Source organism: Lacerta agilis, chromosome 10, assembly GCF_009819535.1.
Source record: "Lacerta agilis isolate rLacAgi1 chromosome 10, rLacAgi1.pri, whole genome shotgun sequence".
Classification (NCBI taxonomy): Eukaryota; Metazoa; Chordata; class Lepidosauria; order Squamata; family Lacertidae; genus Lacerta; species Lacerta agilis.
Window position 1 is genome coordinate 14,161,999 of NC_046321.1, and position 25,947 is coordinate 14,187,945.

The 25,947-nt window shown below is 45.5% G+C and overlaps 1 protein-coding gene across 1 annotated transcript in view; it reads right to left on the minus strand.

Annotated features, from left to right (window-relative positions):
• DERA (deoxyribose-phosphate aldolase) overlaps positions 1–25,947 on the minus strand; it is a 43,221-nt gene that overhangs the window by 7,026 nt on the left and 10,248 nt on the right. Inside the window, exons 4-7 of the mRNA XM_033162441.1 lie at positions 24,370–24,465; positions 23,319–23,453; positions 15,569–15,697; positions 371–483 (exon numbers count right to left, since the gene is read on the minus strand). Coding sequence (XP_033018332.1) covers positions 371–483; positions 15,569–15,697; positions 23,319–23,453; positions 24,370–24,465 — 473 coding nt within the window. The remainder of the gene's footprint in view (positions 1–370; positions 484–15,568; positions 15,698–23,318; positions 23,454–24,369; positions 24,466–25,947) is intronic.

Here is a 25,947-nt window from a genome sequence, read left to right on the forward strand (position 1 = left end):
AAAGCACGGATAGAGGAACCTGTGGCCTTCTAAATATTTATTGCTGGATCACAACTCTCATAATTCCTAACTGCTAGCCATGCTGGTTTGGGCTCATGGGACTTGGAGTCCAGCAAAGTCTGGAGGGCCACTGGGAAGCTTTTCATGTTTGATGTTTTGCTGTGCTTATTGCTGGAAGACGCCCAGAGTGGCTGGGGCAACCCAGTCAGATGGGTGGCAACAATAATAATAATTATAATAATATTAGTATAATAATTAATTATAATAATTACAATAATTCCCCACCCATGGTCCAAAGCCTGCGCATCACACCCACATTGCTTTCAAGAACGCAGTCTACAATGAAAAGACGGAAATGGTATGAAGTTACCTTATAGCCAGTTTTCCAGAAAAAGTCTCTAATAGCTCTCACCATGACGAGCCCAACGGGAAAGGTAGCATTAACTGTTTCTTTTCCTGTAGAAGTCTTGATAAAATCAGAACCTGCAAGGGTGAGAATAAAAAATAATAATAAACAGATGTGTCAGCAAAATTATCATTCTGGTTCTTAGTATGTGCAGATCCCGCTATCAGAATGCTCGTTAGCTGAAAATTCAGTTATCCAAACATAAAGCATTACGCCCAAACCTTGCTGCTCACACAGATTATTCAGATATCTGAACAGCCGGAGTTTGCCCACTTCCTTACTTGTTAGCTGGTTGACAGCAGCCATTTTCGGGCAGGAACCACAGAGAGAGGGAACAGGGAGAGAGGCCAGACGAATCAGAGAGCAGGGGAGATTGGACAAATCGATTTTCTCTCTTTTGCTGGTTGTCTGCAGCCATTTTTCAGATGAAACCATGGTGGGAGACCACAGATTAGAAATGTCCCCATAGAAAATGGTGGAAATTGTCAGCTCATTGTGCAAACGCCGACCTAACAAACAATTTCCTGGGAACGCACTGTGTTCAGAAAGCGAGAACTCTGTGTATAATAAGCTTTACATTCGTTATATGAATGTAACACCTTAACAAACTAGGAAAAGAAAGAAGTAGGAACAGGGAGGGGAGAATGTTTCTGTGCTCAGTCCTGCTTGTGGGTTTCCCACAGGCATCTGGTTAGCCACTGTGAGAACAGGATGCTGGGCTAGATGGGCCACTGGTCTCGTCCAGCAGACTTGCCTTACGTCCTTAAATGGTTCACTGTGGAGTGCTCCTGTTCAAGATCCCAGCCAAGCCAGGCACACCTTTTTCAGGATACTCCATTCCACCCCGGCCCCTGGCAATCCTTCAGGGCTGTTTTTTGGGTTCCCAATCCCAATTTCAGTATATTTTCCTAAACACTTTTTAAATTTTTAATTCTGAAAACCTTTGGGTTCCTGCCAATTTTCCCCCCAGTATTTCTTTCTTGGGTAGCATAACGACACAGTGTCAGAAATGAGTTTCAAAAGAAGAACATAGGAGGCTGCCTTATTAAGAAGAAGAAGAAGAGGAGTTTGGATTTGAAATCCCACTTTTCACTACCCTAAGGAGTCTCAAAGCGGCTAACATTCTCCTTTCCCTTCCTCCCCCACAACAAACACTCTGTGAGGTGAGTGGGGCTGAGAGACTTCAAAGAAGTGTGACTAGCCCAAGGTCACCCAGCAGCTGCATGTGGAGGAGCGGAGACGTGAACCCGGTTCACCAGATTACAAGTCTACCGCTCTTAACCACTACACCACACTGGATCTATTACTAGGTCAACCTATTCCAAAGGTCCGCATGAGACTCTGGCTCAGTGGTGAAGGACACCTTCTGCATGCAGAAGACCCGAGATTCAATATTTGGTGCCTCCACTTAAAAGAAGCATTCCCTCCAGATGTTTTGGGCTACCATCATCCCTGACCATTGGCCATGCTGGCTGGCAGCGAATGAAGGGAAGGTCAAACTAACAGCCTTCAGTTGGGTGCCATCTACCACCAAACTACTGCCTCTCATTGAGCTCTCTCTTTAGTTGCTGACCTCTTCTTCAGACAAGTAAGCCAAACTTCCTCGCACCAACTCCTACTTTTCCCTGTATTTCATTTAATTGTGGCGTTTAAGCCCTTTAGCACACAATACTTCCACCACCACCCCTCCTCCTTGCAGGGTAAGGTAAGTCAAAGCTTTTATAAGTCTGGTAATTAGAAACCTCTATGGTACAGTTCCATTAAAAACTTTCATTAAACAACATCTGCCCTTGTATAGGGTCCCCTAATCAATTTGGTCAAACAGAAGGCCTTCTAATCGGCTGTTGATAAAAATAGAAGATGAAATTTTAATTCTAATAGATTAACCACAAACTCAAAGATAGTCTTCAAAATCCATCTCGCTCCATTCTCCAGTGGATTTAACGACTATTCAGCAACTCATTACTAAATAGAACAAGATGAACATTTTCCAGTTCATTAAAGAAATGTACTATGTATTTTTGCATTGTCCTCATGATTCGTTACAGGGAGTCTTAATTACAAGATAATGGATAATGGTTATTAAACGCAGGGCTCCAGTAATGAAGCTCTATTCATTTGTGAGCCTTGGAGACTGCAAAGAAGGGAAAATAAAATTACTGGCTTCAAAAGATTAACGGATCAAATTATTATTCAATTCTGAAAATCTCATTCAGACTTTGCAGAAACAAGAAGGGATTTTTTTTCCAAAAAAAATACTAGTATTAGGACTATAGTGATGCACTTATTTTTATTTTTTTAAAAAATAATAATATCTTAAGGCTATTAGCAGAATAATCAGCTTGAGATGTGATTATCAAACATACAGCCAATTTAGCAGCATCTTCTAACAAAGAAAACAATACATTTTTTTTTATTTCGTGGAACAAATTCTATTTATGATACGAGTGAGAGCTTGCTAGCAGGATTCCATAAAGAACATGGAAGATAAATGTTGCTCCTGAGCACTACAGTATAAAGGTATTATTAACATTTTATATTCCACTAATGAAAACAGACTTTGGAAAAAGGCGGGGGGGGGGGGAAGGAGGGAGAGAAGCAAATGGCTTGCTTTAAAATGGAGGCCATTAAACATAATTCACACTAGCTTTATAAATAACGTATTTCTGGTCATATTGTTCAGCTGTCAGTGCCTTTTTTTTAAAGAGTGGTAATATAAAGGGCAAAGTTTAGGAAAAGAGAAAAGGTTGAGAATCTGATTCCACGGCAGTATGGAAGGACCGTTCTTGTGTGATCCAGCATCTTCTGCCTTGCATGCAGAAGGTCCCAAGTTGAACGCCTGGCATCTCCAGGTAGCATAGCTGTCAACATTTCCCTTTTTTTGCGGGAAATTCCCTTATTATAGCATTGGGGAACAGTGGGGAACAGCAGGGAGGGTTGACAGCTATGCGGCAGGTAGGGCTAGTGGAGAACCTTAGAACCTTGATTGAAATCCCAGACAGCCTCTGCTGGCCACTGTCTTCTTCTTCTTCTTCTTCTTCTTCTTCTTCTTCTTCGGCAACCACTCATAGCCGAGTAAGATTATCTTCCATAAACATGGTTTTAAAATTGAGTCCGTAAGTGACTGTGGAGGCCAATTCTGGATCCACATTCTTTCCACAGTGGGAACATAAGTTTCCGGGCAGGAGTTGATCACGGTGAGGGTTTGCCAAATGTGCCTTCCTCTTAGTGCATTTCTCCCTCTTGTCCTTAGTTCAAATGTCTTCAAAGCCCATGACACCTTAGGTAAAGGCTGTTCTCCAACTGGAGCGCTTGCAGGCCAGTGTTTCCCAGTTGTCTATGTTTCACAAGCATACGGTAAGGCTGGTAGTACAATAGCTTTCATAGAATCATAGAGTTGGAAGAGACCACAAGGGCCATCCAGTCCAACCCCCTGCCAAGCAGGAACACCATCAAACAAGCGTTTTGGTTTCCCTGTGAATGTCCCGGTCCTCAAACACTCTGCGCTTCAATCAGGAGAGCCACTGTAGAGCTAGATGAACCAATAGTTTTGGCTCAGCACCAGACACTGTCCACCTGTGATTCCCAGCAAATGGTATTCAGAGGCATGTTGCCTCCAACAGCAGGTAGAGAACATAGTCATCAGGGTTTAGCAGCCATTACTAATCCTCTTCTGAAGACATCCAAGTTGGTGGCCATCACTACCTCCTGGAGAAGATTCCATAGTTTAACTATGTGCTTACATGAAGGAGTACTTCATCTTTCTTTGTCCTGAACCCCAACATCGGCTTTGTCGGACGCCCACAAGTTCTAGTGTTACGAGAGAGGGAGAAACCTCATAGGAGAGTCGCTCCGTCCTCTGGAACATTTTGGCTGCCTGTTTCTGAAGCTTTCCCAACTCCACAATATCATTTCTGAGGCAAGGCAAACGGAACTGCACACAGCATTCCAAACACGGTCGCACCATAGATTTGTATACTGCCATTACGGTTATCAGCAGTTTTCCTTTCGTACTGAACCCAAGCATAGACTTTTATCTTTTTCACAGCTGCCACATACACTGGGTCAACATCTGGGTGCACAAATTGTAGCAAGAAATGAAGGAGAAGCAGGTCAGGCCAAAGAATGTCAGGACCACAGTTTAAGGATGCAGTTTTGGAAGACTTTAAGTATTTAAGTTCCAGCTGATGAATCCTGCTATCTTGGGTGGGAAAATATAAATCCGCCAGGGTGGGTTTGCTATAAGAGAAATTGGGGAGCAAGCAGAAGGAAAATTCATACAACCTTTTGGAAAAGTCATTTTGGACCACATGTTTTTGTAGCTTCTTTTAAATCCTTCCTGGAAAGAGAAGGAAGACTACAATGTGAACTCACCACTATGCCACTCAGTTCAAACAATGGCCAAAAAAAAAAAAAAAACCTTTTGCATTTGTAAAAACGGTAACCATTTACATGATTAAAACTGGGAGAGTGGTTTTCAGCTAGCTATATCCAAAAACAATATTATGGTCCCATTATTAAGCAGTAAAGAATAATAAGCAGCATAGCAATCACAGAGTAATCACAATCTTTACGTTTCAAAGTGCCATAAAGACCCTGGGGACGTGATTATCTCCCGATAACCTCAGACTGCTTAAAGTTACTTTACTCTTAATAAAGAATAAGGACACAGTCTGCAATTTAAAATAATGCAGAGCAATCTGGCTGGTGCATAATCTTTTGTATCACAGTTTTCACTGCAATCCTTTCAACCGCACTAATGAACGTCCAAATTGGATGGCCCCGCGACGGAGTTAACCAAAAGCAACGCACTCCTCCCTCCACCCATGAGTGTAAGGGGTGGGGGATCCTGTTGGGGATTTTATACCCCCCAACCTATGTGAATCAAGTCGCGCAAGAAAGCCTGCAGAGGGCACACGTCCTGCTTGCAGACTTTCCGCAGGCATCTTGGTTGGCCAATGTGAGGATGCTGGACTAGATGACTCCAGCAGGGTCCTTCTTAGCTTCTTAAGGCTGCTTGCAGTTTCAAAGCCCCTTACACAGCCCTTTGCACGGGGCTTTGCAGGCTCCGCTGACCAGAAGGGCCTGCAAACCCCCACCCTTTCAGCCCAACTGCATTTTAAACTGCCCCACACTTGAGATTATATATGATGCCAAGTGTAGGGGCAGGCTGCCCTGGCTTGGCTGAAATGACCTCTTGGGTCCAATGGGGTAGTCTGGCATGGCCCTGAGGTATGCAGGCTGGAGATCCCTCAATGCTGTTTCAACCCAACCAAGGCCAGCCTGATACGTTTTGCTGGCTGACCTGGGACAGCAAACGCACACACACACACCCCATGCACAGACACACCCTCATGAGTCAAGGTACATGGTACTCCTGAGCTTGTACAGAACTGGCATTGACTATTTTAATTTGGATCCTATTTTTAAAATAAAACATTAGCCACTTTGCTGTGTGCCTCATCTTCCCCAAAGGCCAAAGATATGAGGCCTTTAAACCCAACGAACCAAGGAGGGATCCAGTGGTAAGCATTTGCTATAAGGTGTTGATCCTATTGAGTTAATGCATTTTCCTCCCTCCCTTTCATTAAATTGATCCGGTGGGGAGGATATATAAACACGTCTATCACACACACAGACACACACCCCATGCATTCGCCTAAAAGGAGCTCAGGGCAGCTAACTAAAATATAGTATATGCAACAGCAGAACAAGAAACTTGACTTAAAATATTAATAAAACGACACAAAACACCCATAATGAAACAGAATAACACAATAGCAATATCAGCAGGGAGTGGCGGGCGGGAATCTTATACTTCAGAGGCCTTGGGGAAGAGACCTTTTCATTTGTTGGCATCCATCTGTCTCAAGAGACAATGGAAGAGTGTAGTATCAGGGGTGAAGTCAAACAGTTGAAGAGTTCCAACGCCTGCTGTGGCTGTAGAGACAGATACGGGAGAGACATGTTTTGTTGCAGCTGGGGCAGCTGAAGACATCTGGTTGTGCTGCTGCAGATGCACCAGGGCGTTTCTTCTCTCTGCGCTCCTCCCGGCCGTCATTCCTCCTCTGGTCGCTGCTGTGGATACACAACCTTGACCGTCTGTCTCCAGGCAGTCTGAGGTCATCTGCAAGGGATTCCCTCATGGCGGAGTTACTGTCGCCAGTCTTCATGTCACATCCGAATACATCTTTATTACACAAGAGTTGGTCTGCCATTGGGCCTGGTGCCTGAAGCCAGCTCCCCACAGAGCACATCCTTGGGGATTCTGCCCTCATCCATTCTGTGGACATGACCAAGCATTGCGATCATGCTGGGAATGTGGGTTTTGGGAGAGCACATCTTTGTTTGAGACTCGGTCCTGCCATGTGGTGCCCAAAATCTTCCTGACATATAGCCAGGGTCAGACTACTTATACGGTCTTACCCTAAAATAGACACCTCACTTAACCTCATGAGAAGACCAACATTGACTCACCCTCCATGGCCGGGATAGTCGTGAAAAGGGCTGTAGATCATTGACAGTGCATCTGCTTTGAAGCCAAAAGGTCCTAGGTTCAATCCCTGGCATTTCCAGGTGGGACCAGGAAGGTCCTGGCTGAAAATCCTGGAGAACCACTCCTAATCAGTGCAGGTGCCAACAGTGCTAAACTAGATGGGTCAGTGATCTGACAAGGCAGCTTGTTATGTTTCTGAGATTTGGTGTATATGATACACTGCATTGGACAACTTCTTGTTTTTAAGCCCATCTTCCAAATGTATTCATTTGCTCGTAACCTAGCCTCCCTCTTCTTCTTCATCAAAGAATTGATGCTTTTGAATTATGGTGCTGGAGGAGACTCTTGAGAGTCCCATGGACTGCAAGAAGATCAAACCTATCCATTCTCAAGGAAATCGGCCCTGAGTGCTCACTAGAAGGACAGATCCTGAAGAGAAGACTCCCTGGAAAAGACCCTGATGTCAGGAAAGATGGAGGGCACAAGGAGAAGGGGACGACAGAGGATGAGATGGTTGGACAGTGTTCTTGAAGCTACTAACGTGAGTTTGGCCAAACTGCGGGAGGCAGTGAAGGATAGGCGTGCCTGGCGTGCTCTGGTCCATGGGGTCACGAACAGTCGGACACGACTGAACGACTAAACGACAACAACAGCCTTCCTTGAATAGCTCTGGGGAACATATATGGGGCTCTCCGGCAGTCTCTCCCAATTGAGTCCATACCAGCTCAGCTTCAACAAAGCAACAATGCCGGATGTTCCCAAGCGATTCCCTTCAACTTATATTGCACGGAGCTATGGAACATTTCCAGCAACTCGATTTAACTTTGATGCTTTCCAGTGTTGTTAACTAATTTTATTAATAACAGCCTATTGTCTACCAAACTTGGAGGAAAGTTGCTGAAATGGAAAAATGAGCTGCTTGAAATGGATTTAGAAAAAATATATTACACTGAACAAAGCAAGCCAGGAAATTAGGCTCCTTTATCAGGCTCTGAAAGTGCTATGAATTTTAAACATAACTTTTTTTTTTTAAGGCAGATATATTTTTTTAAAAACACACACACGCAACCAAGATCACCACACTTCAATGTCAACTTGAGTGTATTTTTCAATGGCTTCTGATAAAAGCACTCGAATTGCAATAAAAGTTCATGCCTTGAAGGAAGGCAGAAGTTATCTCTGCTTTGAAACCTTTAGGCTTTAAGTATAAATGCTTTGACTGTGTCAAACACCCCCCCCCCCACACACACACACAAAGTCTGCACCAAAGACATTTAAAAAAATATTTGCAAGGGATATACCGTAAGTGACGAAACTTACAAAAGTAAATGTATGTCCTTGTTAGCTATCCATTTCTACAGCGCCAGAATCTGATAGCGTGGGACAAGTGCCTGCCCCAAGGAGTTTACAGGCCGTATTTTCATAATGAGGGAGGGGGAGCATGGAAAGGTGGGTGGGAGAGGCAGGGGGACTGTGCCCATTCACATTTCGGTATCTACCCCCATATCTATAAGGAATAGATTTCAGTGGTTCTTAAGGAGATCTAATGCAATTAGCTCTTTATCAACAGAAAATAACAACACTCTGGTTTGCCCTACTCCAGCTAAGATGCCGCTGAAAAGGTAAAAGGTAAAGGACCCCTGGATGGTTAAGTCCAGTCAAAGGCGACTATGGGGTTGCGACGCTCATCTCGCTTTCAGGCCGAGGGAGCCAGCATTTGTGCACAGACAGTTTTCCAGGTCATGTGGCCAGCATGACTAAACCGCTTCTGGCGCAACGGCACACCGTGATGGAAACCAGAGCGCATGGAAACGCCGTTTACATTCCTGCCACAGTGGTACCTATCTATCTAATTGCACTGGCGTGCTTTCGAACTGCTAGGTTGGCAGGAACTGCGACAGAGCAACGGGAGCTCACCCCGTCGTGCGGATTAGAACCTCCAACCTTCCGATCGGCAAGCCCAAGAGGCTCAGTGGTTTAGACCACAGCGCCACCCGCATCCCTTTACCTTTTTTATACCACTGAAACTGATCACTAGCTCCACCCTCCCTTGGTTCTGGTTGCAGGTAGGTAGCTGTGTTGGTCTGCCATAGTTGACATAAAATAAAATAAAAATTCCTTCCAGTAGCACCTTAGAGACCAACTAAGTTAGTTAGTCTCTAGTTGGTCTCTAAGGTGCTACTGGAAGGATTTTTTTAATTTTTGTTTCCACCCTCCCCTTCACTCTGGATCCCTCCCAAGCAGACGAAGGCTGCACTAAGTGGGCGAGCTCCTCCTCTGGCCTTTTCTGGTCTATTGCTCCGCAATGTGCAGGACTTTCCTCAATTCAGAGGGGGAGGTGAGCCGGCAGGACTGGGACTGTTCTGCTGCTGCTGTGTAGCCAGGTCAATCTGACTTCTCTCTATCTGAGTCTGTGCTCGCACTGTCCTGTAAAGTCCTCCTTCTCCTGACCCTGCCTTGATCGCTCAAACCCCCTGCTTCCAGCACCTCCCAGCTCCTTCCTTCTGCAGACTGCCCTTCAGTGTCCCACCACCGGGATCCAGCACCTAAAGTCTTCTTCTTCTGTGCCCTCCCTGGGGAGCTTTTGGCCAGGCAGCTCCCACCACTCTTCCTCGCCCAGTCAGTCCCTGCAATAGAACATCTACCATTTCCTCCTTCTGTGCCTGTGCTGCATATCGAAACTACCATATGCAGTTCTGCTGAAGCACAATCGCCACACACAAAATCGGAGCACTGCTGAGTGATCGCTGTAAACGCAGGAGGGAAGCTGCATTTAGCATTCCTGGCTGCAAGTTTATTTAAAATAATTTTATGCCAGCCCTTCACTAAAACAACAGACAACTCCCAGGGTGGTTTACTACAAGGCAATAAAAACAAAGAAACATAAAAACCAACAAATATGGACAAACAAACAATAAATCAAAATCGGGAAAACGGCAGCGGGGGAGACACAACCCAACAATTCAGTGTGAAAAACAGAACTTCACAGCCAGCTTGTATGAGATCAGGGATGGGGAACCAGCAGCACTCCAGACATGGACGGACTACAACTCCCATCATCTCAGACTCTTGGCCATGCTGGCTGGGGCTGGAGCCCCAACAATGGCAGGAAGGCCACAAGTCTCTCACCCCTAGATGACACAGTATTGAGACTAAGGGGTGAATGGTAAGTATAATTCTATTCTAGATGACAGAGGACCTGGAAAGCGGGGGAAAGTTTCTTCACCAGGTGCCAAAATGACTTCAGAGGGCATTTTGCAGGCGGGGGGCCATGACTAAGAAGGCTCTGTCTTTGGGGAAAAGGGATGCAGCTCAGTGGAAGAGCATCTGGTTTGCATGCAAAAGGCCCCCAATTCAACCCCACAGCATCTCCAGGGAGGGCTGAGGACAGACTCCTGCCTGAAACCCTGGACAGCTGTTTTCGGCCAAGTGTTGCACTATTCAGCTACATGGACCAATGGTCTGACAAGGCAAATTCCTATGTTCTCTTCAATCACCATTTACTTATCAATCTTATTATAATATTTTCAAATGTTCATAGATGTTTCTAATGTGGCTTCTTTATGTCTTTTTTAATTTTTTAAATGGCACCGTTTGGCTGCTTTGCTGTTTGCAAGCCTGGGCTCCTATGGGAGGGAAGGCGTGAGGGAAATTCTCCTTGGGCTTTCAAGTACAGAGGCTCACACCAAGTTACCAGGGGGCCAGGCTTTATTCAGCAATGCACTGCAGGACAGAGTCCAAAGAACCTGAGGGAACTTTCCATTGTGACACACTCCCTAAATGTAGAAGAAACATCACCTCGGCTGTTCGTCCTCTGGCCAACCCCCTTCAGCCAGCCTATCGCCTCACTATGTCTTCATCCAACCGCAGTCCTTGAAAACGTACACTCAGCCCATTTTCTTTTCCTGAACATGCAGACACCTCCTTATGCCTTATCTGGAGTTGTTCTTCACTCTAAACTGGTTCTTACTGGTTTTATTATCGCCGACCTCGGCGATAATGGGTTTTCCATTCCGCGTCAATGGCCGGCGAAGAAATCCGGCAAGCAAGATGGCGGCAAGGGCGTCCAGGTCACCAAAGATGACCCTAGTGTTCCGCCGGGTAGCTGATGTTACAGGAGGAAACTTGGGCCCCAAGTTCTCGAAAGTATTTAAAAAGCAACTCTCTTCAACCCCCAACCCCCCCCCCCCCGGCTGCTTTGTAGCATGAGGGAAATGAAGAAACGGCATTCGCTCGAGCACTACAGAGAATCCACACCCTGCTTTTCTCAAGGCATTTGAAGTGCCCTGGGAGATCCTTGACTCTTCTGCATCACCTGCTTCTTCTCCTTCTTCTTCTTCTTCTTGCCCTTGTTCTTTGAAAGGCGGGAGCCGTTTGATCAACGAGTGGCCCAGATCAAGTCTTTTGCGACTTCAAAACGCAGCTCTCATTTGTACCTTTCCCCACCTCCTAACATCCAGCTGACTTCGTCCGGGGAAGAGTTTGGGCTCCGGAGGACAAATGAAACTTATTTAAATAGCTTTATATTAAAATAGTCCATCACAAGCATTAACATGCAACCCCTGTCCCTCAAAAGAAAGGAAAATAAAAAAAAAACCCACTAAAAAAAAAATTAGCACAAGGGAATTAAATATTTATATCAAATACAACTCTTATATATATATATATATATATCTGGAGATGGGGGCGGGCAGGAATCTTGTTGGGAAATAAAGTTTAAGAGAATGGGTGGGAGTGATCATTTTTTTTCAAAAGGGGGAAAGTTTGTTCTTCTCTCCTGCAACTGATTGCGGACTAAAATATCATTTTGAAAACGCCAAGCATCTGTTCGGTGGCAGCTGTAAGTAACATTACCCACACTCAAGACAATTTATATCTTTCCCTTTTATTAAAAAATAAACAGGCCCCTTTAAATTATTCACCAGCAAATTAAAACAGACACAACCGCAGCAGCAGTAGCAGAAGCAGCGAGGGGGGTGGCTTGGGAGCCCGAGAAAGGAAGAGAACCCAACACACCTCTGGAGAGGAGACAATCTAAGACCTCTTCCATGGAACTGAGCAGATATCAATTCATGCACTGACCCAACCAATTTTCATTACAAGAAAAGCTCTGAAAGCTCAGATACTATATCAAAAGCTGCATCTATAAATAACAATAAAAACGAAACGCAGAGACGCCAACTCTGCAAGTCCTTCCCCCCCCTTCACAAAGCAGGCTGCGTGCTCTCTGACTCTGGTTTCCATTGCACCTTTTCAGTGGTTTTGGACCTTCCTCTCCCCCTGCCCGTCTCGCTGGTTCTCCTATTCACCACAAGCACTGTCTGCTTGTTCTCTGAATGGGTTTCAAGTGTTTTATATAACTGTGCTTTAAATTCAGCTCAAGTGTCTAAACACAGAGATGCGGGAGTTTTCTTTCTAAAGAGAGTTGGACTTCAGAAGCAGCTGCTGCCAAAGCACTGTCCTTTTAATGCCCTTTTAAAATGTGGGGATTTTTTTGAGGGGGGGGGGTTATTGGGTTGTTTTTATTTTGGTTATGTATTCTGTATTTTTATACTGTCGTTTTATCTTGTGAACTGCCCTGAGACCTGTGGGTATAGGGTGGCATAAAAATGTTAACAACAACAAACAACAACAACAACAACAACAACAACAACAACAACAACAACAACAACAGACCTCCTTCCTGGAAATTGCACAGCAATCCAGGGCAAAACAGCCTTCCCAGCCCAACCTCAGTTACTCGGGAAGCCTGGCATGGGACTGAAGGCCTTATTCAAGGCTGTATAAAAAGGAGGCATGGCATTGATAAAAGTGGATTAGGAGAGGTTTTCTTCCTCTCTTGTGCTACTAGAAGCTGGGGACTTCCAATGAAGCTGAATAGAGTGGTTCAGGACAGAGGCAACATTTGTACCATACATTTAAAGCACTATTATACCACTTTAAACAGTCATGGCTCCCCCCCCCCCAAAAAAAGCATCCTGGGAACCGAAGTTTGTTAACGGAGCTGAGAGTTGTTACCTATTCCACACACAGAGCTACAACTCTCAGAGTTCCTAGGGCAACTCAGTCAGCAGAGCATGAGACTCTTAACCTAAGGGTCATGGGTTCAAGCCCCACGTAAAAGATTCCTGCACTGCAGAGGGTTGGGCTAGATGACTTTTGGGGTCTCTTCCAACTCTAAGATTCCTGGGAAGAGGGCTTGATCGTTAAACCACTCTGGGAATGTTAGCCCTGTGAGAAAATTAAAGGTCTCCTGGCAACTCTCAGGGCCCTTAAAAAAACAAAATACAGTTCCCAGGATGCTTTGAGAAAAGCCATGAGGTGGTTTAACAGGGCTTTAAATTTATGGCGCAGATGTAGCCAGAAAAGAAAGAAGTAGTAATTCTTCACACAGCACATGATCTATGGCATGGGTAGGCAAAATAAGACCCGGGGTCGGATCCGGCTCAATCGCCTTCTAAATCCGGCCTGCGGACGGTCTGGGAATCAGCGTGTTTTTACATGAGTAGAATGTGTCCTACACCACAGAGCCCAGGGCTTGCCGATTGGAAGGTCGGCGGTTCGAATCCCCGCGACGGGGTGAGCTCCCGTTGCTCGGTCCCAGCTCCTGCCAACCTAGCAGTTCAAAAGCACGTCAAAGTGCAAGTAGATAAATAGGTACCGCTCTGGCGGGAAGGTAAACAGCGTTTCTGTGCGCTGCTCTGGTTCGCCAGGAGCGGCTTAGTCATGCTGGCCACATGACCCGGAAGCTGTACGCCAGCTCCCTCGGCCAATAAAACGAGACGAGCGCCGCAACCCCAGAGTCGTCCGCGACTGGACCTAGCAGTCAGGGGTACCTTTACCTTTACACTTATATACCACTTTTATCTTCCGAGGACCTCGTGGTGGTGGTTCTCTTCCTCCCCATTCCATTCCATCCTCCCAACAAGCCCATGAGGTAGGTGACAAGCCCAAGGTCACCCAGCGAGCTTCATGGCTGAGTGGGGATTCGAACCCTGGTCTCCTGGGTCCTACTCCAACACTCTAACGATCACGCCATACTGGCTTCCAACCGAGGGCTCGTTTCTCAGAATTTCCGAGGAGAAAGAAACGCTCTGCTTTCACAGTGTGGTCTGATGCGTTTGGCCGTTGCACTTGATTCAAACGGAAACGTAAAAACGCTTAGCCGCTAACAAAGCCGCAGATCAATGAAAGCTATTGTGTATATTTAAAAATGGGAAGCTGCGGGCCGAGGAGGGGTAGTGTTAACAGCAGAGCCATCTGCTGTACTGCAGTGAAACTGCATTATATAAAAAAAAACAGGGTGGAAAGGAGAGATGAACTTCGGAACTTATTTTTATTTAAGGAAAAATCAAAACAAAGATTTTTGAGAACCCTGCAGTGTTAAATTAACCAGCAGCCCCACTCTAGAAGTTCTGTAGGAAAGGCTGCTAATTCTGCAGGGCTAACTGCCTACTTAACGGTTGTTCTCTGAATTTGTTCCCTACCCTTCACCGTAAGGTCCGAGTGTGGGTTACAACAATATAAAAATACATTAAAACTAGTTTCAAAAATTAGGAACCGGGAGAATAGGGTGGGTCCTGAATATCTATGGGTGGTATTTAGCCAAGAGTTATTCAAAGTAAACCTGCTGAAATGAATGAACGTGACGAAGTTAGGCTCATAAATTTTAATACGTCTACTCTGAGTAAAGCTTAGCTGAATACCACCCTTTATTTTAGGAGAAAGAGGAGGGTGGAGAGGCACATCATCGGGTTTGCCTGGGATCTGGGCCATGGTACCTGGTATCATGGATGTTCAAGCTTTTTGGTTCAAGTATTAATCCAGTGTCCTTTAGTCCTTTTATAGTAGATCTAACTGCTCTTCATGTAGCCTCTCTGTCAGTTTCCCTTGGCGCACTCTGTCCCACACAAGGCCTCCCACAATCTGGGCTGCGGTGGGCCTTGTTGCCGAAAAACAGCCGGTCGCAACAGCCATTTATTATAGCATACCCTCCAACATGTCCAGGCCCAAAACTGTGTGAGTCACGTGACCCATGCGAGATCGCGGTCCCGAGGAAAGTGCAGGTGATGCAGGGTTGGGGATAACTAGCAACTTATTTATTTAATAATAATAATAATAATAATAATAATAATAATAATAATAATTGTAAGGTTTGCGGTTAGTTGCTCATGAGTAAACAGCCAAGACTCCGCTGTTTCCTTTAATGATTTTATTGTGCAAACTTTGTACAGTGCAGAGTGTAAAAGTTCATGTCTGTATCAAGCGGCGTCAGAATCTGGGAATGGCCCCTTCCGATTCTGACCCCAACAAAAGAGTTTCGGTATACGAAAACCCCGCCTTCCATCCTTCCTTTTCACCCCATGACGTCTTTGGGGCAACGGAAATTGCGTTCCCCCTGTATCGCCCTCGGGATTGTGGGAGTGCTGGGTCTGTCTTGCATCCCCAGAGCCTCTACTCCCTTTCCCCTGTGAACTCTCCCCCTCCTCGCTGGACGTCTCGCCGCTCCTTTCGCTACCAGAGGAGGAGCTGCTGGCAAGGTGGGACTGGGGCTCTCTGTAGCATCCGGAGAGCCCTTCCACCACTTTGCGCTGCATCAGGGACAGTTCCCTGACAATAATAATAATAATAATAATAATAATAATAATAATAATAATGGAAGTTACCTGCCATCATGGCTACAAGGCTTGCTTTGTAGACATTAGTAAGCGATCCCAGCTCTCCTGTCCCCAAAATAGTTTTCATATGAGCTTCTCCACAGGCCTGACGACAATGACGTATTTCTTCGTAGAGACCTAACAGAAAGGAAACAAAATTCATTTATTATTATTATTATTATTATTATTATTATTATTATTATTATTATTTTAAAATTATATCCTGACCATCTTGCTGGGTTTCCCCAGTCACTTTGGGCAGCTTACAACATATATAAAAACACAACAAAGCATTGAACACTAAAAAACAAAATATCCTATACGAGCCACAAACCAACCAATAAATCAATAGAAACCAACAACAATAATAACTATAACAGTAATAAAGTTTGCAGTTATATCCAAATTAAAATAACCGCCAACCCTACCTAAACGTATTACTCTTGTTCAGCATTAAATTCCTGTTCTAGCTCAATTGAAGAACGCTGTTTCATTGTAAAAGAAAACCCCAACAGCTAAGGTTAGTGTCACTGGTCTCCTGTCGTGGAATATTCTTCTGACAGATATCCTCACTGCTAACTTTCCGGCACCTCTTAAAGACCTTCTTATACTGATTAAACTTTATTAAGATAGACTCATAGAATTGTAGAGTTGGAAGGGACCCAGAGGGTCATTTAGTCCAACCCCCGGCCATGCCTGAATCTCCAGTCCATGACAGATGGCCATACAACCTCTGCTTGAAAACCTCCAGGGCTTGTTTTCCATGCCCTTGATCGTCTTGGTTGCCCTCCTGTACACACATCCCGGACTGTCAATATCCTTCTTAAATTGTGGTGCCCAGAGTTCAACTCACTGTTGACTCATGTGAAGCTTGTGGTCTACGTAGACCTCTAGATCCTTTTCATATGAACTACTGGCAAGCCAGGTGTCCCCCATCTTGTATTTGGGCATTCCAGTTCTTCCTGCCTAAGTGCAGAACCTTACATGTCTCTCTATTGAAATTCTTTTTGTTGGTTTTGGCCCAGTTCTCCAATGTGTTCAGGTCATTTTGGGGGAGGCTGCACTCTTCCATATCCAGAGGCTAGATGTTCAAAGTTTGGATCCTAAGATGCGGTGGTAAAAGTGTCAGGCTAGGACCTTCGGTGCCAGAGTTCAAATCCCCACTCAGCCATGACATTTATGGGATGACCTTGGGCCAGTTACCATCTCTCAGCAGACCTACTCCACAGGAGTAGGGTAAAAAGAAGGGGGGGTTGAACCATGTACACTGTACGCCATCTTGAACTCCTTGGAAAACAGGTGGGATAGATTTGTAATAATAAAGAACTATGCTCACTGGTCCCATCACCTCCTGGCAAATAGAAGGGGAAGAAATGGAGGCAGTGAGAGATTTTACTTTCTTGGGCTCCATGAACACTGCAGATGGTGACAGCAGTCACGAAATTAAAAGACGCCTGCTTCTTGGAAGAAAAGCAATGACAAACCTAGACAGCATCTTAAAAAGCAGAGACCCATTGCCAACAAAGGTCCGTATAGTTAAAACTATGGTTTTCCCAGTATTGATGTACGGAAGTGAGAGCTGGACCATAAAGAAGGCTGATCGCCGAAGAATTGATGCTTTTGAATTATGGTGCTGGAGGAGACTCTTGAGAGTCCCACGGACTGCAAGAAGATCAAACCTGTCCATTCTGAAGGAAATCATCCCTGAGTGTTCACTGGAAGGACAGATCCTGAAGCTGAGGCTCCAATACTTTGGACACCTCATGAGAAGAGAAGACTCCCTAGAAAAGACCCTGATGTTGGGAAAGATGGAGGGCACAAGGAGAAGGGGACGACAGAGGACAAGATGGTTGGACAGTGTTCTCAAAGCTACCAACATGAGTCTGACCAAACTGCGGGAAGCAGTGGAAGACAGGAGTCCATGGGGTCACGAAGAGTCGGACACGACTAAACAAACAACAACAACAACAACATGCTCACTGGGTGACCTTGAACCATTTCCTGCCTCTCAGCTAACCTACTGTGGAGATTAAATGAGGAGGGGAAGAATCACAAACACCACCTTGAGCCCCTTGGGGAAAAAGCAGGGCAAGCATACGGTAGGCAAACTCAGCCCTCCAGAGGTTTTGAGACTACAATTCCCATCATCCCTGACCACTGGTCCTGTTAGCTAGGGGTGATGGGAGTTGTAGTCCCAAAACATCTGGAGGGCCGAGTTTGCTGATGCCTGATGTAGGGTGCAGACGCAATAAATAAATAGGAAATTCAGAAGATGAAAACTTCCGGTCCCCTGCTCCCCTGACAACACATCCTACATCGTTCAAGCCACTCTACAGAAGTGATGGTGGCTGCTGCTTAAGCTAACATCTTAGAATTGGAAGCCCCTGTTCAGAGTTGCATCACGTCCTTTTCTCCTTGGTCGTGGTATATTAGTGGGGGTGGGAGGAAGCAAATGCGAGAGAGAAAAATCGTGTTTTTTTTTAACATTTTCTTTGCACTAATGGAAACTTGTTAGGGGAAAGTCATCTATCAGATAGGAGTTCAGTAACTCCAGTGCAAGGACTCGGCTCCTAAACTCAAAGAGGGAGCCGACACAAAGCAGTTGCTTTTATATTCCAATCCATTAGAGAGCACTTAAAATAATTGTTAAAAGACCAGGCTTAGACAAATTATAGTTCAAGTGGCGCGAAGATACTCAACAATAGGTAACAGCAGATTTAACTTAAGGCTTGGCGTAATTGGACGTACACTAAAGTACTTAACATTTTCAGCAATTTTTGAAATGTATTAAGAACGTGGAGGCTTGTTCCGAATGGCCACCAGTCATCCATCAAGCACGACCCTCAACTTTGCCATGGGCTTTTTAAAAAGCTCTTTAAAAAAGGGAAAGGAAAGAAAGAAAGAAAGGAGAGACTGACGGGGCTGCTGCTGGGGAGAATCAAGGGCGTTTTTCACCCACATTACAGATTTTACAAATGCAGAGTGTGTTGTAGAATTTCAAAGCAAGTGTGCTTTCTAATAGCAGGTGCAAGAGGCAATTAACACACTCACAGCATTGTAAATACACCCACCCACTCCAAAAAAATAGCCAGCCAGCCAGCCAATAAATAAATAAACAGGGGCTAGTCTTGCTAGGGGTTGGCAGAAGAGGGGATCCAGCTGCTTGCTGTACTTCTGTGTTAAGAACACAAGAAGAGCCTGCAGGATCAGGCCAGTGGCCCATCTATTCCAGCATCGTGTTCTCACAGCAGCTGTGTGAAATCCGCAAGTGGGATCTGAGCACAAATGCCCTCTTCCCTCCTCTGGTTTCCAGCAACTGGTATTCAGAAGCATTTTTGGAACCAGAGCAATAGCCACCACAGACCCTCCAAGTGTCCCTACTTTCCAGGGTGATCTCTGATTTAGAGAAGCTGTCCTGGGTTCTGATTTGATCCTGGAATGTTCCGCTTTTCCTTAGGATGTCCCTATTTTCATTGGGAGAAATGTTGGAGGGTACAGACTTATCTGAACCCCCGAGCCGTCTGAAGGCAAGCTTGTATAGGGAAGGTGTTCCCCCCCCAATGGTTAATTATGTTTTTATATACCGTATTTTTCGCTCCATAGGGTGCACCGGACCGTAGGGCGCACCTCGTTTTTAGAGGAGGAAACAAGGGGGGGGGATTCTGGTTTTCCTCCTCTAAAAGCCCTGTTGTTGTTTTTTTGAGGATCAGCTAAAAGTTTTGCAGCTTTTTTTGCAAAGGGAAAAGCCCTGTTTTTTTGAGGATCAGCTAAACGTTTTGCAGCTTTTTTTGCAAAGGGAAAGCCCTGTTTTTTTAGGATCAACTAAAAGTTTTGCAGCTTTTTTGCAAAGGGAAAAGCCCTGGTTTATTTGAGGATCAGCTAAATGTTTTGCAGCTTTTTTTGCATGGGGGAAAAGCAAAGCTCATTTTGCAAAGGGGGAAAAGCAAAGAGGAAAAGCCCCGTTTTTATGGGGTTCAACTCACATTTCTGCAGCTTCTAAAGGAAAGGGAGCCTTTTCTACAGTTTCCAGACAGATAATCTAATCAGCTAGTCACATGTCGCTGGGGAAACAAACAACCTCCCTCTGCAGCACATTCAACAATGGAGGCCTGGGCAAGAGGGCGGGGCTGAAAGGGAGCCGGGGACTCTTATCTCTCTCCCGATCTCTTGCTGATCAGCTGCTGAGCGGGGTCCTTTCAACACCCCCTTTTCTTTTCTTTTTTAAAAAAGCATGATCCTCTTTTGGCCCCTGGGCAATTCAGCTCCAGGGACCACCATTCGCTCAATAAGACGCACAGATATTTCCCCTTACTTTTTAGGAGGAAAAAAGTGCGTCTTATGGAGCGAAATATACGGTATGTTGGAAGCTGCCCAGAGTGGCTGGGGCAAACCAGACAGATGTGTGGGGTATAAATAGTAAAATTATCATCATGGAATGGGACGTCCCTATTTTCATTGGAGAAAGGTTGGAGGGTATGCCACCATTGCTGGTAGCCATTGATAGCTCTGCTCTTCCTTTATTGGGTTCTTCTTAACTTTCCCCTGCGTCTCCAAGGGACTTCCTCTTCGCCGGGCCCTGAAGGAAAATGTGTGTTCCTGAGGCCTAGCCCTTCACTGCTAACCATGGTTAGCACGTCATGCTAAGCCAGGGGTTGCTAGTTTACTGGGAACAAGCAGGGTGCTGTTGCCATTGTGGCCCAACAGCCATTGCCATCCTCTCTCCTCAACTGCCATCTGGGGGTGGCCATTTCACCAGACCACCTGGTAGGCAGCAGGACTCATTTCAACAGCTTCTCTGGAGGACCCAGCTCCTTCAGGCACCTCCTGTACCAAGCTGGCCGTAACACAAATTGCCTGACTTTTGATTTTCCTCTTCCCTCCTGGTCCCTGTCCCCTTGTGTGTCATGTGTGCTTTTTTTTATCACAAGTCTGTGATTGGGGGCGGTCTTGTTTTTGGTCGTATGTAAGACACTCTGGGAGCCCTGAAGAACAGGACACAAATGCTCGAAATGAAATGAAATGCGTTTTTAAAAAACTGCTCCCGCTTCACTCCTCTGCTGGGCGTAAGTGGGGCAAACAAGCTATGAAACCACAAGTTAGGCTTGGTGTTCCATTACACCAGTGGCCCAGGATCCTGGTAACAAACCAGGATCATTTGCCAGCTTTAAAACACAGCTTGGCTTCAGCCTCTGAAGGTGAGCTTGTCAGGGAGAAACAGGCCACGATCCCAGGTTTGGGCACTATATGAAGCCAAGCTTAACAGCAACAGGGCTTTCTCACTTGTTCCAGAGGAGGAGCACACAGTGAAAGCAATGGGGGAGCTTTCACCAGCACGCTACTTGTGCAAAGACGCCAGAAGAGAAACCCTAGTTTATCATGATGTGCAACACACAGCCAATGTCAAATATGCATGGTATAGTAGTTAGAGCATTGGACTAGGAGTTGCCAAGCCTTGAAGCTCACCGGGTGACCTCAGGTGAGCTGCTACCTCTCAGTCTAACCTGCCCCATAAAGGTAAAGGTACCCCTGACCGCTAGGTCCAGTAGCGGACGACTCTGAGTTTGCGTGCTCATCTTGCTCTATAGGCTCAGGGAGCCGGCGTTTGTCCACAGACAGCTTCCGGGTCATGTGGCCAGCATGACAAAGCTGCTTCTGGCGAACCAGAGCAGCGCACAGAAACGCCGTTTACCTTCCTGCCGGAGCGGTACCTATTTATCTACTTGCACTTTGACATGCTTTCGAACTGCTAGGTTGGCAGGAGATGGGACCGAACAACGGGAACTCACCCCGTCGCTGGGATTCGAACCGCCGACCTTCTAATCGGCAAGCCCCAGGCTCAGTTGCTGTAATGATAAAATGGTGCGGGTCGGGGAGGTAACTGTGTGCGCTCGTCCCTTGAGCTCCCCGGAGGAATGGAGGGTGGAAATAAATAAATAGCCTGCCTGAGTTCAACAGAACGTTGTCTACGACGATGCTACTTGGTAAAAGAGGCCTTTAGCACCACATCCTCCAGCTAAAGAAATGTTGCATTGTAATGGAAGGATGATAATTGTACAAACACAGAGCTTAGTTACTGGAGCACTGTCAGCATTTAAAGGCAAAACCATTCAAGGTACATTAAGAGAAAACCAATTACAGAGAAAAAGCCTTCTCCTACTGTATTAAAAAGCTCGTTAATTAATAGCATTCCAGGGAGACAACTCGCAACAGCAATCTAAACGGTACTGAGGGTGCACTGAGATTCTGCGAACACCAATTAGAAAACACAGAGATTTTGTTGTCAGGAACGAAACACACTTTCCTTCTTTCTTTCCTTTTTTTTTAAAATAACGCTAGGCCAACAACCCCTCGAGTTCTTTTTAACAATTCTGTTTGGAAATAATTAGAGCGCTGGCACCCATGTAGTTTCCTTCCCCCCTCCCCATTTCACATTAAGTTAAGACAAAAGTGGGAGAAAATTTATTTTTCACAATATTCCTTTGCGGAAGGAAAGCTTTGTAAAAAAAGGAAAAAAAAGAAAAAAGAAAATCTTGCCGATACACGGGCCTGGTCGTTGTCAGCAACAAATACATTGGGGGTAACGGGCTTCCCCCGTCATCACTAGGCAGGCTGCAGCAAATTGTGCAAAAAGAGAACAAGGGCTCCCAGGTTCAAACGCCACATAGCCAGGTAAAAGGACCAGGAAAAAAGATCTGTGCTGATTACCGTATTTTTCCGTCCATAAGACGCCCCCATTTATAAGACGCTCCCTATTTTTGGGGACTCAAATATAAGAAAATGGCCTTGGCACTATCCATTTATAAGACGGGCCCCCCCCCCCAATTTTTGACATAATTTATTAGGGGGGAAACCTAGTCTTATACACGGAAAAATACGGTAGCTTCTGGGCTCAAATTGAAGTGCTGGCATGGTACCAATAATAAAATGATTATGATTATGATTGTTGTTACTATTATCAGTTGTGCTCAACTATAAAACAGTTGAAATACAAATAGTTAAACAACATTGGGTAATTTTTGGCTCATAATATCCAGAACCCGAGGTAATCCAAGGAAGCTGGGAGACGGGAGATTCAGGACTGTCAAAAGGAAGCAGATTTTCATTTGAGCGCGTTGTTAAATTATGGCATTTGCTACCTTAAGATGTAGCGACGGCTGCCATTTTGGGTGGCTTTAAAAGGGGATCAGACAGATAATCATGAAGGATTATAAATATAGAGGAGGGTGAAAGGTTGTTTTCTGCTGCTCCAGAGAAGCGGACACGGGGCAATGGATTCAAACTACAAGAAAGAAGATTCCACCTAAACGTTAGGAAGAACTTCCTGACAGTGAGAGCTGTTCGACAGTGGAATTTGCTGCCAAGGAGTGTGGTGGAGTCTCCTTCTTTGGAGGTCTTTAAGCAGAGGCTTGACAGCCATCTGTCAGGAATGCTTTGATGGTGTTTCCTGCTTGGCAGGGGGTTGGACTGGATGGCCCTTGTGGTCTCTTCCAACTCTATGATTCTATGATTCTATGAAATGTCCACGGGTCATGATGGCTATATTATCTCCAGTATCAGAGGCAGTACTGCATATGCCTCTAAATAAATACCAGTTGCTGGGCGTCACCATGGGACACGTGCTATTGTGGACATTTTCTGGGCAACCAGTTGGCCACTGTGAGATCAGGACGCTGGACCAGACAGGCCTTTTGGTCTCACCCAACGGGGCTCTCCTGATGTTCCTGCAACCATTTTCTGTCAGGACTCCCTTAATGCTCACCTTCCCACTGGCCTGTCAGGACTAAGGTTCTGTTAATGACAATGTCTATCTCCCTGGCACCATCTTCCACGGCTAGACGGATCTCCTCCAAGCGGGTTTTCAGAGGCGTCTGTCCTGCTGGAAATCCGGTTGCCACTAAGAGAAAAAACACACACAGTGCAAGTTATTGGAATACCCACAGGATCCTGGCCAGCTAGTCTTGGTGCAAGCAGAGAGGTAGGGGAGGGGGCAACAGGCATGAGTTTGCCAGATCTCTAGAACTGGTTCACCACAGCCAGATACCTCCCACAATCCAACCATCCACAATCCCCCCCAAATTTCCAGTCTCTGTTTTTCCTCAACAAAAGGGCGAAGTGTGAAAGTAAGAGGCTAAACTAGCACCACACACGAGACTCTAAAACAGAAGAGGCCAGCATGGTGCCCTTCAGGTCTGTTGGACTACAACTCCCATAATTCCTTGCTGTTGGGTTTGATGGGAGCTGGCAATCCCTGATTCACATCTCGATGATTTTCAAGCATTCTGCCCTCATGTAATTGCAATATAAACAGGAAAGGGGGGGGGGAGTAGAGCTGCAACAAGCAAATTAATTTTCATCAGCGCTGCGTCACATGCATACCTAATCTTATTTGCATGCCCCCTTTCCACAGCTCAAACCATGCTCAAGGTGGCTTACTAGATTAAAAAAAAACCACATAACTACATCATAACAAAAGTAGTTATAAACAATGAATAAACTATTTAAAAATATAAAACCAAACCGAGCAATTTCCACGTAAATTTCACAACGAAATCTAAATTAAAACACAAAAACCAAATTAGCAGCAGCCCCCACAACAACAGAAACCCCAAACAGTGGTACACATTGTTGCCGTAGCCCCTATACCAAGGGTGACTAATCTTCTTCGGGCCGGGGGCCGCATTCATCCTTCGTCAATCGCCCGAGGGCCGCATAATGGGAATGTATACGGTCAAGTCAGGCTTCACATGGAGAGAGAGGGCCTATACTAGGGCATTCAGACTCCCCTCTTGAAACACAGGAGGAAAGCTTACCTGAAGCTACAGGGATGTCACAGCCAGCAGCCTTGAGTGCTTTCACTGCATCAGCGACTCTTGCTGGATAGACGCAAACGGCAGCAGCAGTAATGCCTGCAAACAGATCAAGAATATGGTCCACTTAAGTTTCCAACTCACTTTCAGGGCCAGCCTTGCCACAAGGCAGGGCAAGGCCCCTCTCCACCATCAGGGGGTATCATTTTGCTTTCCTGTTTCACAAACGGTGACCCCCAAGGGCCCATCTGTCCCATTCCCCAAAGCTAGTGCTGAGAACTTGAATATTGGATATATTAAGAACGTAAGAACTGTGTTCTGCTGGATAAGGCCAAAGGCCCATCTAGTCCAGCATACCATTCTCACTGTGGCCAACCAGATGCCCCCAGGAATCCTGCAAGCAGGACCTGAGGGCAACAGCCCAGCAACTGGCATTCAGAGGCCTCTAATAATGGATGCAGAACAAATGCAATAGGGAATTCTAAAAGAGGTTAGAACCCTCTTATTATGTACTTCCGGCTTCTCTTGAGCATCGAGAAGTTCCAGAGTTTCGTATCCCCGCAACACACCTGACAGCTACTGCGTTTTTGTAATACCAGCTTTATTTGTTAGTATGGAGACAGATCACAGCTGGAGACGAAGATCCCCTTTTAGAACTTATAGAAGTTCTCTTTCGTGGGTTTTTGCTTTTTTACTCTGACGCCTTTTTTTTTAATGCCCCAAGCCATATTTCATGTGCCTTTGCTGCATTTCTGTAGACCTCCCAGAAAACCTTTTGCTTATGGATGGTATAATTTTTTTTTGTAAATAAAATAGAATTCTTCATTTTGCAGAAGAACCTTTATTTAACCAAAACTACAGTGTGTGAACAGCCTTTATTTGTAGCATGGCATATACTTACTGAAAAAGCAAGGCTACTCAGCCGAAGAACCTGCGTTATACTGCCACCTAGCTATTTTATTGTCTCTGACCGGTATTTGTTTAGCAGGAGACTGAACCTGGGACCTTTTGCAGAAATAGCATATACCACCTTGATGTTTCATATATTTATTTGTATAAATATAAGTAAGTAAAATAAGGAGGAGGTATAAGCAGGAGTGGGGGGATGTTTGCAGAAGTACAAGGAGTGGGGGACTTTTAAAGCGGAAGGGAACCTCAGAAACAGAACTGTGAGCGCTTGCATGCTCTGCGGCCAAAGAATGGTTAAGACTAACGGGGCGGTGGGAGGGGAATGGAAAACCCGAAAGAGAGAGGAAATGCAATGGGGAATTCTAAAAGAGGTTAGCACCCTCAACAGGAGCGCTCCGCGCTGCAACATTTCGTTGCAGTTCTCACTTCTTCAGCCGAAGCCCTGGAATCCAGATCGTCCTTGTGAGCGGGACTAACCGCCACAAACCTTCATTTCACACTCTCCCCTTGTTACTAAGTGAATTTCTAATCAGGTGTTCTGGGTCAAATTTCAATCCACCCCACCTGTCCCTCTGAGGTCCGTCTGTGATGTCAATCCCCTTTTATTTATAATCTGGGAACCTCTTAGTAACGGGAGTTTTCCTGTCCAGCGGCCGTGGCTGGTTATATCCT